This window comes from Herpailurus yagouaroundi, unplaced genomic scaffold, assembly GCF_014898765.1.
Source record: "Herpailurus yagouaroundi ecotype Mexico unplaced genomic scaffold, PumYag 215, whole genome shotgun sequence".
NCBI lineage: Eukaryota > Metazoa > Chordata > Mammalia > Carnivora > Felidae > Herpailurus > Herpailurus yagouaroundi.
This window is the reverse complement of record NW_024412446.1, coordinates 4,048,538-4,062,956: the sequence shown is the minus strand read 5'-3', so window position 1 is coordinate 4,062,956 and position 14,419 is coordinate 4,048,538. Positions and strand designations below refer to the sequence as shown.

Genomic DNA, 14,419 nt, shown 5'->3' with positions numbered 1-14,419 from the left:
CCTCAGTTTCCTCATCTGCATAAAATGGGGGGTACCATCTTCTCCTTATCTGGTTGTCACCAGTGACTTAACTACATGCAGAGCTCTCAAAACAGTGCCTAGTTCTCTCTCTGCCCCTCCCCCACTCACATGCATGTAGGTACTCCTGCACTCTCTCTCTCAAAATAAATAAACTTTTGAAAAAAAAAAAAAAGAAAAACAGTGCCTAGTATATACAGTGAGCACTTCACAATGTTAGCCACTATTATCATTATCTTAATATTTTTAATATCTAAAAGTTATATATTTATATGAAAATATATGCTTATTTTTTCCTGTCTAGTTAATTATCTATATCCTTCCCAAAAACAGCACAAAAGTCTTTACTTCTTTATATTTCTCATCCCAATTTTAATTTTTGTTCCAGATTATTACCAAAGACTCCCCCCCCCCCCCCCCGCGCTTACAGTTGATATGTGTTTAGAGGCAACAAAAGTTTTACTGATTTGTTCAATTATTACTTTTTGCATTCCATTTTTCTCTTCTGCATTTATTTTTCCTTTTGCTCTACAAGACTTTTTAGAGAGGATCTATGAATACTAAACTCTTTGAACCTATATATGTCAGAAAATATTTTTATTATACTCAGACTCTTAAATGATAATTTGGCATGGAATAAAATTCTAAGTATAAAGTTCACTTCCCCTCACTGTCAAGATATTGCCGCTTTGTCTATTTGCATCAAATGTTGCTAATGAGAAGTCTGATATCCATATGATTCTGGTAGTATTTTTTGTCTCTTTTTTTTTTTCAGGAGCTCTAAGTATCTCTCTTTATCTCTTGCCATTCTAAAAGTGAATGTAATGTACTTAGGTTTCATTTTTTTTTTTAATTCACATGCTTTACACTGAAGGCATTCTTTCAGTTTGAAGATTTCTGTCTTTTTTTTGGGTCAGGAAAATTCCTGGCCACCGTTTGTTCATACAGTGCGTCCCCCCTCTTCTCTCCGCTCCTCTCGCTCCTGCTGAACAGGTGTTGGCACTCTTGGATGAAGCTTATGTACTGTCTGAGCTTTCTTTAGCATCTCCCATCTCGTTTTCTCTGTCGTGAGATCTGGAAGAAGTCTTCAGACTTGATCTTCCAGCTCACTAATTTGCTTTTTAAAAGAAGTTTAATTTTTTTTTAATTGTGGCAAAATTTACATGCAGTAAAATGCACACATTTAGGTATACAACTCATCAAGTTTTGAACAATGTATACACCCTTAAAACTGACATCTGTTAAGATGCAGAGTATCTCCACAATCTCAGAGAGCTCCTGGCTCTCCTTCTCCATCAATTTCCCCACTCCAGAACTCACACCTGTCCTGGTTTCTATCTGTTCTTGAACTTCATATAAGTGGCAGCATAAAGTATGTATTCTTTTGTGACTTATCTTTTTTCTCAACATAATGTGTTATTCATTCCCTCTAACGCTGGTTAGTAGCCACTGTACAATTATCCGACAAGTTGCTGACTCATTCTCCTACTGATGGGTAATTCTCTCTTCAGTTGTGTTTATTCTGAATGTGTTTAATCTCTAATGATTCTTTTTAAAAAATTTATTTATTTTGAGAGAGACAGAGAGAGCAAGCAGGGGAGGGGCAGAGAGAGAGAGGGAGAGAGAGAATCCCAAGCAGACTCCACACTATCAGCTCAGAGCCCGATGTGGGGCTCGAACTCACAAACCGCAAGATCATGACCTGAGCTGAAACCAAGAGTCAGACGCTTAACCAACTGAGCCACCCAGGTGCCCCTCTAATGATTCTTTTTTTTTTTTTTTAACGTTTATTTATTTTTGGGGACAGAGAGAGACAGAGCATGAACGTGGGAGGGGCAGAGAGAGAGGGAGACACAGAATCGGAAACAGGCTCCAGGCTCTGAGCCATCAGCCCAGAGCCCGACGCAGGGCTCGAACTCACGGAGCGCGAGATCGTGACCTGGCTGAAGTCAGACGCCCAACCGACTGCGCCACCCAGGCGCCCCTCTAATGATTCTTTTCAGTATTTACCTGTTCTTGTTTCTAACTTCATATTCCTATTATAGGACCATAATTTCTCTCCTTCATCTCTCTGAAAATATTAAACAGGCTTGTTCCAATGCCATTTACTCCTTGGTCTGATTCCTCAGGGGTGAGGTTCTGCATGTGTTGAGATTACTGTCTCTTTTTCATTGTCTGGTCTCTCTCAGACATTTGGCTGTGATCTCGTCTACTTCCATAGAGTCCTTCTGTGTACATCTTGGCCTTGGTTGGCCTCTAGTCAAGTGGCTACTGTTGCTTCCTGGGTGTTGGCCATTGTGCCTACGATGTCTCCCTTGTCCTGGCCACTGTGGCAAACTCCAGCACAGCAGCTGGGATGGCTTCCTGAATGGCAAAGGCAGTCTTTCCTTAAAACTGCAACCTTGGTTATACCTGGGTCTTCACATCTGTTTCACATCAGATTTAGGAGGGAGTCCTATTTCCAAGTTCACTGAGACCCCCCCCCCCCGCCCCCGCCCCTCGCCTTCTTGATTCCATAGCGTGGTTGTGCATTTTCTTGGTTTTAAAGACACACAATTTACATTATTTGGGAACATCAGATGTTCTTGGGGTAGAAGTGGATTTAAGCTTACGCTGCTAAGACCGCCATTATTTGAAATTCACAGGTTCTTTCTGATCTTTCCTATTGTATTTTTACGTATGTTTTAGAAAACATATCCCCATCCTTATGGCATGTGTCTCGTGCCAAGAAACAAACACACCAAACCCTCCTGAGTTGAATGTAGAAGATATGTATGCACTTACAAAATTCCTTCTCTCCTCCAAGTCAAGCTTGCTTGCTTACTGTTCTCTTACCTCAGCTACTCTCCACGGCTCATGGAGTCGGATCATGTGTTTCACGATCACACATTTTCGGTTCAGCCCCATCCTATTAGTTACCCAGCCCCCACCCTGCTCATTTTAATTTCTGATTTTTTTATGGGTGGTAACAAAATAACAAATTCTGACTGAGCAGTTGCTACAATTCAAAGAATAATAACAGCAGACAAGCAATCTCTCTAACATAATTCTACACTGTTTGAAATCAAGACTCAGAATGAACACATCTCTATTCATGAAAACATTCCAACTTTAGAGCCTCAATAAGCAAATGAAACACCAAGTCTAAAGAACAGTATGATTTTAATAAGGAAGATGGTCAGTTTTGAGCATGACCTTTTGATCGATGTCAAATCAAATTCGAATTTTCCAGGCTACTGTGCTTTACTCATTCTAGGGGGTCTCCATTTAGCGCAATCTCTTTCACTTCTGTGCAAAAGCAGCTGAACACTGGTGGAGAAAAACAGTAACGATGGTTGCCTCACTGTCCATTTACAACCTCAGATCTCACACAGACGCTCAGATCTTCCTGGTGGCAATCCTTCCGCATGAACCTGTGCTTTCCCACTCTCCAAAATGAGATTTCCTACTTCCCCTCAAACCTCCCACACCACCCCTCCTTGTCCTCACTCTCCACTCCTGGTCTCGCCTCATACTTGATTAAGGACACAGAAGCAGTCAGATAGGAACATCTTCATCAGCCAGCTTTTGGGCCTTTCTGCATCCGTATTCGTATTCTCTGTCTTTTGTCCTGTTGCTATGGGGGAAGTGTCCCCGCTCTGACCTAGAGCTGACAAACCTTCCACCTGTGCTTGGGATTCTGAGCCTTGCCTTCTCAGGGATATCATGGTGAGGACAATGACCTCCCTTTCTCCTGCACCACCAGGTTCTCCCTCTGTTCCACATCAGCCCCACCTGCATACATTCCCTAGTGTCCCCTGACCTCACATCCCACCCCTGCTCCTGCTTCCTTCCATTCTTCCTGCCCTCATTCACGGCATGGATACTTGAGTTGTCTACGGGCATCTGGCCTCTCACTTCGCCTTCCCAACCTGTTCAGATCGGGTTCTGCACAACCTATTCTCCCTTGACCCCTATGTTGCCAAATCTAATGCTTAAGCTTCTGCCTTTATCTTACTTGATTGCGCAGCAACATTTGATCTGGCGACTCTGCTTTTTATTTTTGAAATACCATCTTCTTTCAGCTTCTGTGACATAACCCTCCCCTGGCATCTCATCTATCTCACTGGTTGCTCCTTCTCTTCTCTTCGGTGGTTCCTTCCTGTCAGATCGCACAGGATCTGAATGGGCTCCTTCCATTGTATCCAGCTCTAAGACTTTATATAGGACGTCTACATTAACTACTCCAGCATCTCATCTCCAGCCTGCGCTTCCTCCCGGAGCTCCAGATACGTGTGTTTAGTAACTTACTTAATGTTTCTACCTAGATTTTTAGTAGCCATTTCAAACCTAATGGTCAACAGACAAATCTCAATTCTGTCTTTGCCCCTGTTCCACGACCTCCTCAAGCTTCTCTCTTACCCTGTCTTTTGTCGGCATATGGCACTATGCTTACCCAGATGCTCATGCCAAAACCTAGTTGTCACCCTCTGTTCCTCTCTATTCCTCTCTTATCCAGCCAATCCATGAGCAAGCCTTGCCAACTTTCCCCTAAGACATACCTCAAATCTGTCCATACCCTTGGATCTGTAAGAATCTCTTGCTCAAGGTGCTATCAAGCCCCCTTCCCTGGGCTCCTACAGTGACATCCCTAAATGTCACCTCGCTTCCTATCCACACAGCAGCCACAGTATCTCCTCAGATAACCGTAAGATTGTGTTGCTCCTGGCTTCAAATCCACCAACGGGTTCCCACCACATTTAGCCAAAATCGCAACTGTTTAGTCTGGATTACAGAATTTGACATGATCTGGCCCCTGTTCACCTCTCTGATTTCATCTTACACCACTGCCCTGTCCGTGAGCAGCCTCCAACCACACGGCTACATTTGCTACCTAACATACCACACTTACCACTACAGTAGAGCCTTTCTCTCACTGTTCCCTCTGCCCTACCTGCTCCTCTCTCTGACCTTTGTATGGCTGGTTCCTGTCCGCATCATCTCCTTAGAGACTCTTCTGACCAACCAATATTTTATCTATTTATTCACATTTTGTGGAATCTGTAGTCTGTAGAAAATGTTCAATGAATGTTTTTAGATAAATAAACAGATGGAATTTAAAGGGACTTGATGAGTCCCAGTTGTCCACTATCATCATCACGACTAACAATAAATAACAGCAGTGATGATATCTTACATATAGTGAATGACTGCTATATGTCAGGTTCTATTTAAAAAATTTTTTTTAATGTTTATTTATTTTTGAGAGAGACAGAGAAAGAATGCGAGTGGGTTAGGGGCAGAGAGAGAGAGGGAGACACAGAATCCGAAGCAGGCTCCAGGCTCTGGGCTGTCAGTACAGAGCCTGACACGGGGCTCGAACTCACGAGCCGTGAGATCATGACCTGAGCTGAAGTCGGACGCTCAACCGACTGAGCCACCCAGGCGCCCCAATAAAGGTTCTATTCTAAGTGCTTTATAGATATATACATATATATATATATATATAGATATATACATATGGATATGGATATGGGTATAGATATAATCTTATTTAATGCTCCAGAAACCCTAAAAAGTAGTTACTATTATTACCTCCATTTTATACATGAGGAAACAGAGGCATTGAAAGATTAGGTGATTTGCCCAAGGTCAAAAAGCTAAGAAATAGCAAGGCCAGGATTCAAACCAGGTAGTCTAATTTCAAGGTCTTCATGATTAATTGCTTAATATTTTGTTGTTATGATAATTACTAATGACAAAGCAGCATTAATTGAGCATCCATTATGTGCCAGGCACCTAGCTTTTTTACTTAGGCTAATTTAATGAGGTAGTATTATTATACTCATTTTTTTTTTTAATTTTTTTTTCAACATTTATTTATTTTGGGGTCAGAGAGAGACAGAGCATGAACGGGGGAGGGGCAGAGAGAGAGGGAGACACAGAATCGGAAACAGGCTCCAGGCTCTGAGCCATCAGCCCAGAGCCCAACGTGGGGCTTGAACTCGTGGACCGCGAGATCGTGACCTGGCTGAAGTCGGACGCTTAACCGACTGCGCCACCCAGGAGCCCCTATACTCATTTTATAGATGCAGAAACAGAGTCGGACATTAAATTTCTGGCCTAAGATCACACAGCAAATGAGTGGCATACCCCGGATTCCAACCCAGATGTGCCTCCGAGTCCATGATCTTCCTCCCATGCTATACGGCCCACATCTTCTCCCCAAAGAATGAATCTTTTCTCACGGCCCATAAACCGCAGACTCAGGGAGAGTCTCCTGCTGACTCTGAGAAAGTCTTTCATATTTGCGCTTCCCTCAACTCTTCCTCTTTCAACAGATACTTAGACTATCTGACACGTGCTGACGAAGCGTCACACACGGGGAGCACTCCGGAGTTCTCAGGGTCTGCCAGGTTCTTTGTTTAGTCCATTCTCACCTGTGAAGAAACTTCTCGTAGGTCTGGCGGAAGGCAAACCCCGCCCGCCGCACCCTCACATTTTCCAGTAGTCCAAGATACTCTACTTGGTGGCGACAGCGCTCATCGTCAAATATCTGTGGGGATTTCTTGTCATTGGGTTTGATGCAACGTACATAATAGGGCTCCTAAAGAAATAAATCAGCAAATGGTAAGTTTCACTGGAGAAAAATCCCAAACGAAGGATGCTAACGTGTAATTAGTGTTAATTGTGTCAAATTAAGCTCAGTGCCTCCAATTTCTCAGACATAAACTTGGGAATAGTTATTCTTCCTTCTCCTTCAAGACTGGAAGTTCTTGTGCATTTAGCTAAAATTTTGCTTTATTATATTCTAGGAATCATCAGGAATTGTAGAAAGGGGATAAAACTAAGGGGTAAACAGTTGAGACATGTAAACATTGAGTTTATGTGTCTTGACAGAAAGAAGGTTAAAAAGTACCAGAAAGAGTAATTTAATAGAAAGAGGCAGGAGCCGTGCTAAAGATGAACTGCCATGAAGAATGTGCAACGTAAGCACAGCCCTGGCACATGGCAAGTGCTCCATAGTGTCAGCCACCATCATCACCACCACTGACATCATCACAGTAGTTTGTGCTTTTGAAAACGAGATTAAAATTTATAAGGAGAGAAGTTGCAGAACCTCCTGTAGGTGTCAGGGACTCTAAGAAAGAGCCTAGCAAGAAATCCCTCCCTTTGGGCCAATTAAGTTTTGTACCATGCATCAGATCATAACTCCTTTTAAGTATAAAACTGTGCTGGCATAGATCCTGGTCTGCTGAAGGTAACAAATTATCACTGGATGAATCAAGGAGGTCAAATGTATCCTACTTGCAGAGTAAAGAGTTACGTTCCCTTCTCTGATCTATTACCTAGCAGACACACAGATGCACTTTAATTAAGAGATAGAGTCTTCTGTAGATAATTAGGCAATTTTGAGCTCCACTGTGGGCTGGAGGTAAAAAGTAGTAGTAAATAATTTAAGAAGTAGGAGAGATTTGAAGAACGAGAAGTTACTTGCATTCTGAACGGAGTGAGTTTTCAACATCTACACAGGAAGCTCCAAGTATAGACTTATCATGCTACTTTCCATGATGAAAAAAGAATGCCACTTTCTTCCTTCTTCTAGGCCCTACTGTATTGGTTTTCTATTGCTGCTGCTGCAGATTACCACGGAGACTGCTTAAAAGCACAAAGTTGAACAAAAATCAAAACGGCTGCACTAACGCTCCAGTGAGGTTGGATCTTAAAGGAACCTTCTTCGTCTCTTCTCAAACCTCCCTCCTCCCTTCTTAGCCTTTTGCTCCAGGAACCTGGTACCCAGCCTAAAGACACGAGGAAGGGGGCTGGTATCACCTACACAACTGCTGTCAGAACAGGCTAGATCCTGTGTTTCCCTATAAAACGCCCCAGCCCCTTCCTCCAGGAGGGCTTGCAGTTTTTGAAGGCCCTGGCCTGCTGCGCAATAAAGCTGTCATTCCCCTTTATCCCAAACTCTGTCTTCGCGAGTTATACTTCGGCTCCGAAACACGGAGGTTGCTTTTCAACAGCACCACAAATTTAGTGCCTTAAAACAACACAAATTTATTCTCATACAGTTCTGGAGGTCAGCAGTCTAAGATGGTTCTCGCTGGGCTAAAAATCCTGGTGTCAGCAGGGCTCTTATTTTCTAGAGACTCTTAGAGAGAACCCACTTATCTTTTCCAGCTTCTAGAGGCTGCCCACATTTCTTGGCTTATGGCCTCCTTCCACCTTGAAAGCCAGTAATGAACAGCCTGTTGAGTCTTTTGAATGATATACCATCTCCCTGGTTCTGACTCTTCTGCATCCTTCTTTCCCTTTGAAGGACTGTTAAATTTACATAGCGCCTACTTGGATAATGCAGGAGAATGTCTTTATTTTGAGGTCGAAAATCAGCAGTCTTTACTCCATCTGCAACCTTCATTCCACCCTGTCATGCAACATAACATGTTTACATGTTCTGGGGAGTCAGGCATGGACAACCTTAGGGGGCTCTAATAAAATCTCAACCCCCCACCCCCGCCTCTCTGGACTTTGTCCCAGGTTTCTACCACAGAACTTCTAAAACCCTTGGAATTTCCTCAGTGGTAGGAGTATCTTTGTTATGCTAATGAAACAACTCAGACCCAGTTCCCAGACAGCTCCAGGACAAGGGGGGGGGGGGGGGGGAGGGGAAGTGTAGTCATCACAAAAACCCTCCACAGGATTAGAGGGATGGGACTTTCAGCAGCCTGACCTCCAGGGAGGGGAGGAAGGCTGCAGGTTGAGTCCAATCACAGACTCAAGATTTCACCAGTCATGCTTAGGTCATAAAACCCCGATTTTAAAAAACTCAAGACACCGAGGCTCCAAGGAGCTTTCTGGTTGGCGAACATATCCCATGGGGAGGGTGATGGACCCTATCTCCACAGGGGCAGAGGCTCTTGCTCTCCGGATGCCCAGACCCTCCAGACCTTGTTGCTCTGTGTATCTCTTCATCTGGCTGTTCTGGGTAGTTAGTGTCAGGATTGAACTGAATTGTAGGGCACTCTGTTGGGGTCACGGAGACCTGGAGCTGAAATGCAGAGCCCATTATTCTGCCTAGCATACCTGCCTCTTTTCATCACATCTGTGGCAGATTTAAAAAACAAACAGCTTTTTGCTGTACCTCCCAACGAGAGGTGAATTTTCCACCCCACTCCTGGGATCTGGACTGCCCTTGTGATGTGTCTTACCCAACAGAATATGGCAGAAGTGATACTGGGTTATTTGTGGAGACTCATCCTTGAGAGGCTTTGAACTTTTGGAACACTTCTTCCATCATGTGAAGAAATCCAGGACTAAAAACTAGATGAAGAAAGAGGCCAAGGTATCCCAGTCACCCAGCATGTGAGTGAGCCATTTTAGACCATGTAACCTCAGCTGACCACAGCCACCTGGTGAGCCCAGCGGGACTGGCTAGTGAACCCCCCAGATCATGAGACACAATAAACTGTTGTTTGAGGCACTAGACTTGAGGGTGGTTTGTTATGAATTAACAGACAACTGATACTTCTTCCCTACTCTGGAACACCAATACTTGGCTTAGGTATTAAGCAAAGGATTGATATTGTTATAAAGTACAAGCAGAATCTTACAAATAGTGACGAATGACAAAACGTTCACTGAATCTGTAATGGAAGATTTATAGGGAAAGACTGCAGCTCCCTTTTAAAATCTTTTTTTTTTTTTTTAACGCTTATTTATTTTTGAGAGCGAAAGGGTAGGAGAGACAGAGCATGATTGGGGTTTGGGGCAGAGAGAGGGAGACACAGAATCTTAAGCAGGCTCCAGGCTCTGAGCTGTCAGCACAGAGCCTGACACGGGCTTGGAACTCATGAACCGTGGGATCATGACCTGAGCCGAAGTCGGACACTTAACCAACTGAGCCATCCAGCTGCCCCAGTGTGGCTCACTTTTTAAAAGTTTAAGTAAATTTAAAACAACCTTAATGGGATGGGGAAGGGAGGTGGGGGTCCTATTTATGTGAGGGCTACAGGGCTTTTATTGCTTGATGAATAAACTAAGAGAGTGTCACTAGCACAGCAAATATCAAAATGCTACTAAATCTATCTGTACACTTTGGCAGTGGTGTAACAGGATAAGCATCACATACGGAGAAAGGGGAACCCTCTTGCACTGCTGGTGGGAATGCAGACTGGTGCAGCCACTCTGGAAAACAGTATGGAGGCTCCTCAGTAAACTAAAAATGGAACTATCCTATGATCCAGCAATTACACTATTAGCTACTTACCCAAAGGATACAAAAATACAGATTCAAAGGGGCACATGCACCCTAATGTTTATAGCAGCATTATCAACGATAGCCAAACTATGGAGAGAGCCCAAATGGCCATCAACCGATGAATGGATAAAGAAGATGTGGTAATATATACACAATGGAATATTACTCAGCCATCAAAAAGAATGAAATCTTGCCATTTGCAATGACGTGGGTGGAACTAGAATAGCATTATGCTAACTGAAATAAGTCAGCCAGAGAAAGAAAAATCCTATATGATTTCACTCATATGCGGAATTTAAGAAACAAAACAGATGAACATATGGGAAGAGGTGGGGAAGAAAAGAGAGAGAAACAAACCAGAAGAGACTCTTAACAATAAAGAACAAACTGAGGGTTGATGGAGGGAGGTCAGCGAGGGAGGGGCTAGATGGGTGATGGGTATTAAGAAGGGAACTTTTTATGATAAGCACTGAGTGTTGTATGTAAGTGATGAATCACTGAATTCTACTCTTGAAACCAATATTGCACTGTATATTAGCTAAAATTTAAATAAATGCATCTAAATAAATAAATAAATAAGCAAGCAAGCTGTATTTATTTTAAAAAAGAGAATAAGCATCACACAGAATCAGGACACTTGGGCATTCACTGTCTCTGCTCTTAACTAACTATGATAGTCTCTCTGGACCTAATTATCTAATTTATAAAAAGAGGATATTAGGGCTTCCACTTCAGTAATGACGGACTAGTGTAAACCAACACCCATGCTGCAGACATCTAGAATCGGCAATTCAAATATTTTAAAAATTTTGCTTAAAGACAGTGGAGAATTATGGAGACCAGAATCTAGCAGGACCGTGGAAGTTTCCAGGTCTGAGAAGTCCTTTTTCCTGGGGGAATTTCCCAACTCCAGAGGAAGCAGATGGGGTCTGGGTAGAGGTTTTGGCAGCCTCAGGGGGCTGGCAGGACAGAGATCAGAGAGCAGGGCCTGAAAAGGAGGAGGTCATGGGCAAACCCCTCTCACTTTGGGCTGGGATCCGAAAAGGCTGCCACTGGCAATGAGGGTGAGTCTTGAAATAGCGTAGCTCTTGGTTGCCTAAAAGGAGCCAAGGTAAATCTTTCCTGGAGAAAGATGACATAAACTTAGGTCTCCAGTTATTTCTATAAACAATTTTGCCAATAGTATGTTGGGAGCAAAAGAGAAATTACCCAGACACAGGGAACCATGATAACAAGAATTAGAAACAGCAAAACAGTATACAAAACAAACAGACCTGCGGGGATCCACATAATGGAGTTAATAGTGAGAATACAATAACTGTGCTTACCATGCTCGAGGTGACAAAAGACAATACTGAGAATTTTTAGAGAATCAGAAACTATGTATGTAAAAAAGGAACTGAATCAAATTAAAAACACAGGACTGAAAAATACAATGATGGCCACTGAGAAGTCAGTAGATCAGTAGACAGGAAGATTATGAACAGCTGAAGGTGGGTGAGAAGAAATTCCCCAGAATGAAGCATGGAGAGACGAAAAGATGGAAACAAAAGGAGAGAGGTTAAGAGGCATAGTAGCTATGGTGAGATGGTCCGAGTAACTCAAATCCTGAAGGAGAGGAGACAGAAGGGGAGAAGCAGTATTTGAAGAGCCAAGAGCCAAGAGTTTTGCAAAACTGATGAAAACCCAACTAAGACAAATTGAAGAAGTCCTATGAATTGTGAGGATAAAAAACAAAACAAAACAACAACACTACACTCAGAAAGTCGTAGTAAAACTTCTGACTACCAAAGAAGAGCAGCCAGAGGAGAAAAGATCCATTCCCTCAAGGAGCAACAAACAGACTGACAGCTGACTTCTCACAAGAAACCACAGGATCCAGAAGACAAAGGAGTGTTATCTCTGAAGTGCTGACAAAATTGCCAACATAGAATTTTGCACCCAGCAACAATATTCTTCCCAAACGAAAACAGTATACGCTATTTTCAGGTAAACAAAAGCAGAGACTCTGTCAACAACAGACTTCAAATATAACAGGATAAAATTCAGGCATAAGAAAAATGGTCCCAGATGAAGGTCAATGGTACAGAAAGGAAAAAAGAAGTGATAAATGGATAAATCTAAACACATACTATATGTAGTAACAACGATGATGATGTCATCTTGCTGGCCACACGCGTGCACACGTGTGCACACACACACACACACACATACACTTATAATACGTGACCAAAATAGCATAGAAGTTGAGAGGAAGGCAAATGGAATTAAAATGTTTTATGGACCTTGCATTGTCTAGGAAGGAGGTAAAAGTACCAAATAGTATTAGATTTTTTATATTCAAGAATGGGATTATAATCACTCAGATAACCACCAAAACAATATTATGATATAAATTTTCCAGAAAAATAAAGAATAATCACAACACTGAGTGGCAGGGGTCAGAGGGTGAGGAAAGGGTGCCTTCTGAGGTTTAGCTAAATATTCTGACTAAAGGACTCATGGGCACATGTGGCATGAGTCTACTCAGGACAAAAACATGGCTTGCCAACAGAAGTGTCACAGTCCTTGCAGCAGTCCACACAGCAGTCAGGTGACAGCTTAAGGACAAAGAGATAAGACCCACATGGGGCAGGCATGGAAAGTACCCTTGGTTTAAAAGCCTCATGCCCCATAGTATCTAATATCCCTTAAAGTAGGTCTGAAGACATAGCTTCCAAGGGTTCTTAAAAGGGACATGCTTAATACAGGAGTCACCACAGTCAGGGAAGCCCACATAAATCATCTCCACCAGACGTTTGTTATTCTCTCAGTGGAGATGCAATTTACAAAAAGGGGTAATTTTTAAGTCATAAGAAATGTTGCATAGTAATACTGTCGAGATACACCTTACTGGGTTAACAGGGGAACAGAGCTAGAAATTTGACTGAGGTTTAGTTGTGAAGCAGAAAGAACAGAATTTTGTTTACTCTTTGCCCACAATCACCAATCTAAAAGAAAGGAAGGAAGGAGAAAGGAATACAAAAGCATCAAACAGAAAGCACTAACAAGATAGTCCATTTAAATGCCACATATAGAAACTACATTAAAAGTCATGTAATGACATATTCAAAAGACAAAGATTGTCAGGTTGCATAAAAAAACAAATCTTACTATATGCTACTTACAAGACACATACTTGAAACACAGGGTTACAGAAACGTTGAAAGTAAAAGGGTGGGAAAAGATACACCAGCAAACCTGGCCACGAGAGAAGGTGGTGTAACTGTTTTATTCATGCAAAGGCAAAAAGTGATACAGAAATAGAGAGGCATTTCATAATGATAAATAACTCAAACCCTAGGAAGAAATAATATTTCTAACTTGAACAAGCCTAAATAAAGTCTTAAAATATCTAAGGCAAAAACAGAAGATACAACAAGGAGGAAGAGACAAATTCAGAATCACAGATTTTGGCATTTTCGGCACTGACAAAACTAAGAGCTTAGTAAGAACTGGACAACAATATAATTAGCAACCTTGATCTAGTGGATGTGTACAGAGTATAACACAAGTTATTTCTCTCTATATAAACAAAATATATACATAAAGAACATTTAACAAATTTCTAAGGATTGAAATCACACAGAGTATATATTCCCTGACCAAATGATATTAAGCTGGAAATCAAGAGCAAAGGATAATTAGAAAAATCGTATACGTCTGGGAATTAAGAAACATAATTCTAGGTGACCTTTGGGTCAAAAAGAAAATTACAGTGTGAATTTAGAAATATTCTGAACTCGATAATTTATAATTATGTGGGCAAAGCAATCTTCGTATAAGGTATTACTGGAGTAGTATAAGTAACTTCACTAAACAAAAACCAGTTAAATGGAATTTTACCAGTACTGATGATGCACAGGAAGTTAACACTAGCTCAGACACTAATGACCAACTAAGGGGTGGGGGGAATCCTATCCATCCTGTTCAGTAATATAAAATCTTCAGTTAAGGAATCTACTGGAAATACTCTCTCTATATTTAATCAGCATTCTATCTCAATTTATAAATGCCGCCTCCTCTCTCGTTTATAAATATCCAGACTGACTCAGCCTAAGAAACTCTAAATTTGACAAATTCAAGAGTCTTATAAAGATTAAACTGAAAGAGTTAATACTG

The 14,419-nt window shown here is 41.9% G+C and overlaps 1 protein-coding gene across 4 annotated transcripts in view; it reads right to left on the bottom strand.

Annotated features, from left to right (window-relative positions):
• MYO1D (myosin ID) overlaps window positions 1–14,419 on the bottom strand; it is a 357,287-nt gene that overhangs the window by 206,398 nt on the left and 136,470 nt on the right. For all 4 annotated transcript variants that reach the window (XM_040455227.1, XM_040455229.1, XM_040455228.1 and 1 more), the window contains one exon: window positions 6,438–6,604. In XM_040455227.1, coding sequence (XP_040311161.1) covers window positions 6,438–6,604 — 167 coding nt within the window. The remainder of the gene's footprint in view (window positions 1–6,437; window positions 6,605–14,419) is intronic.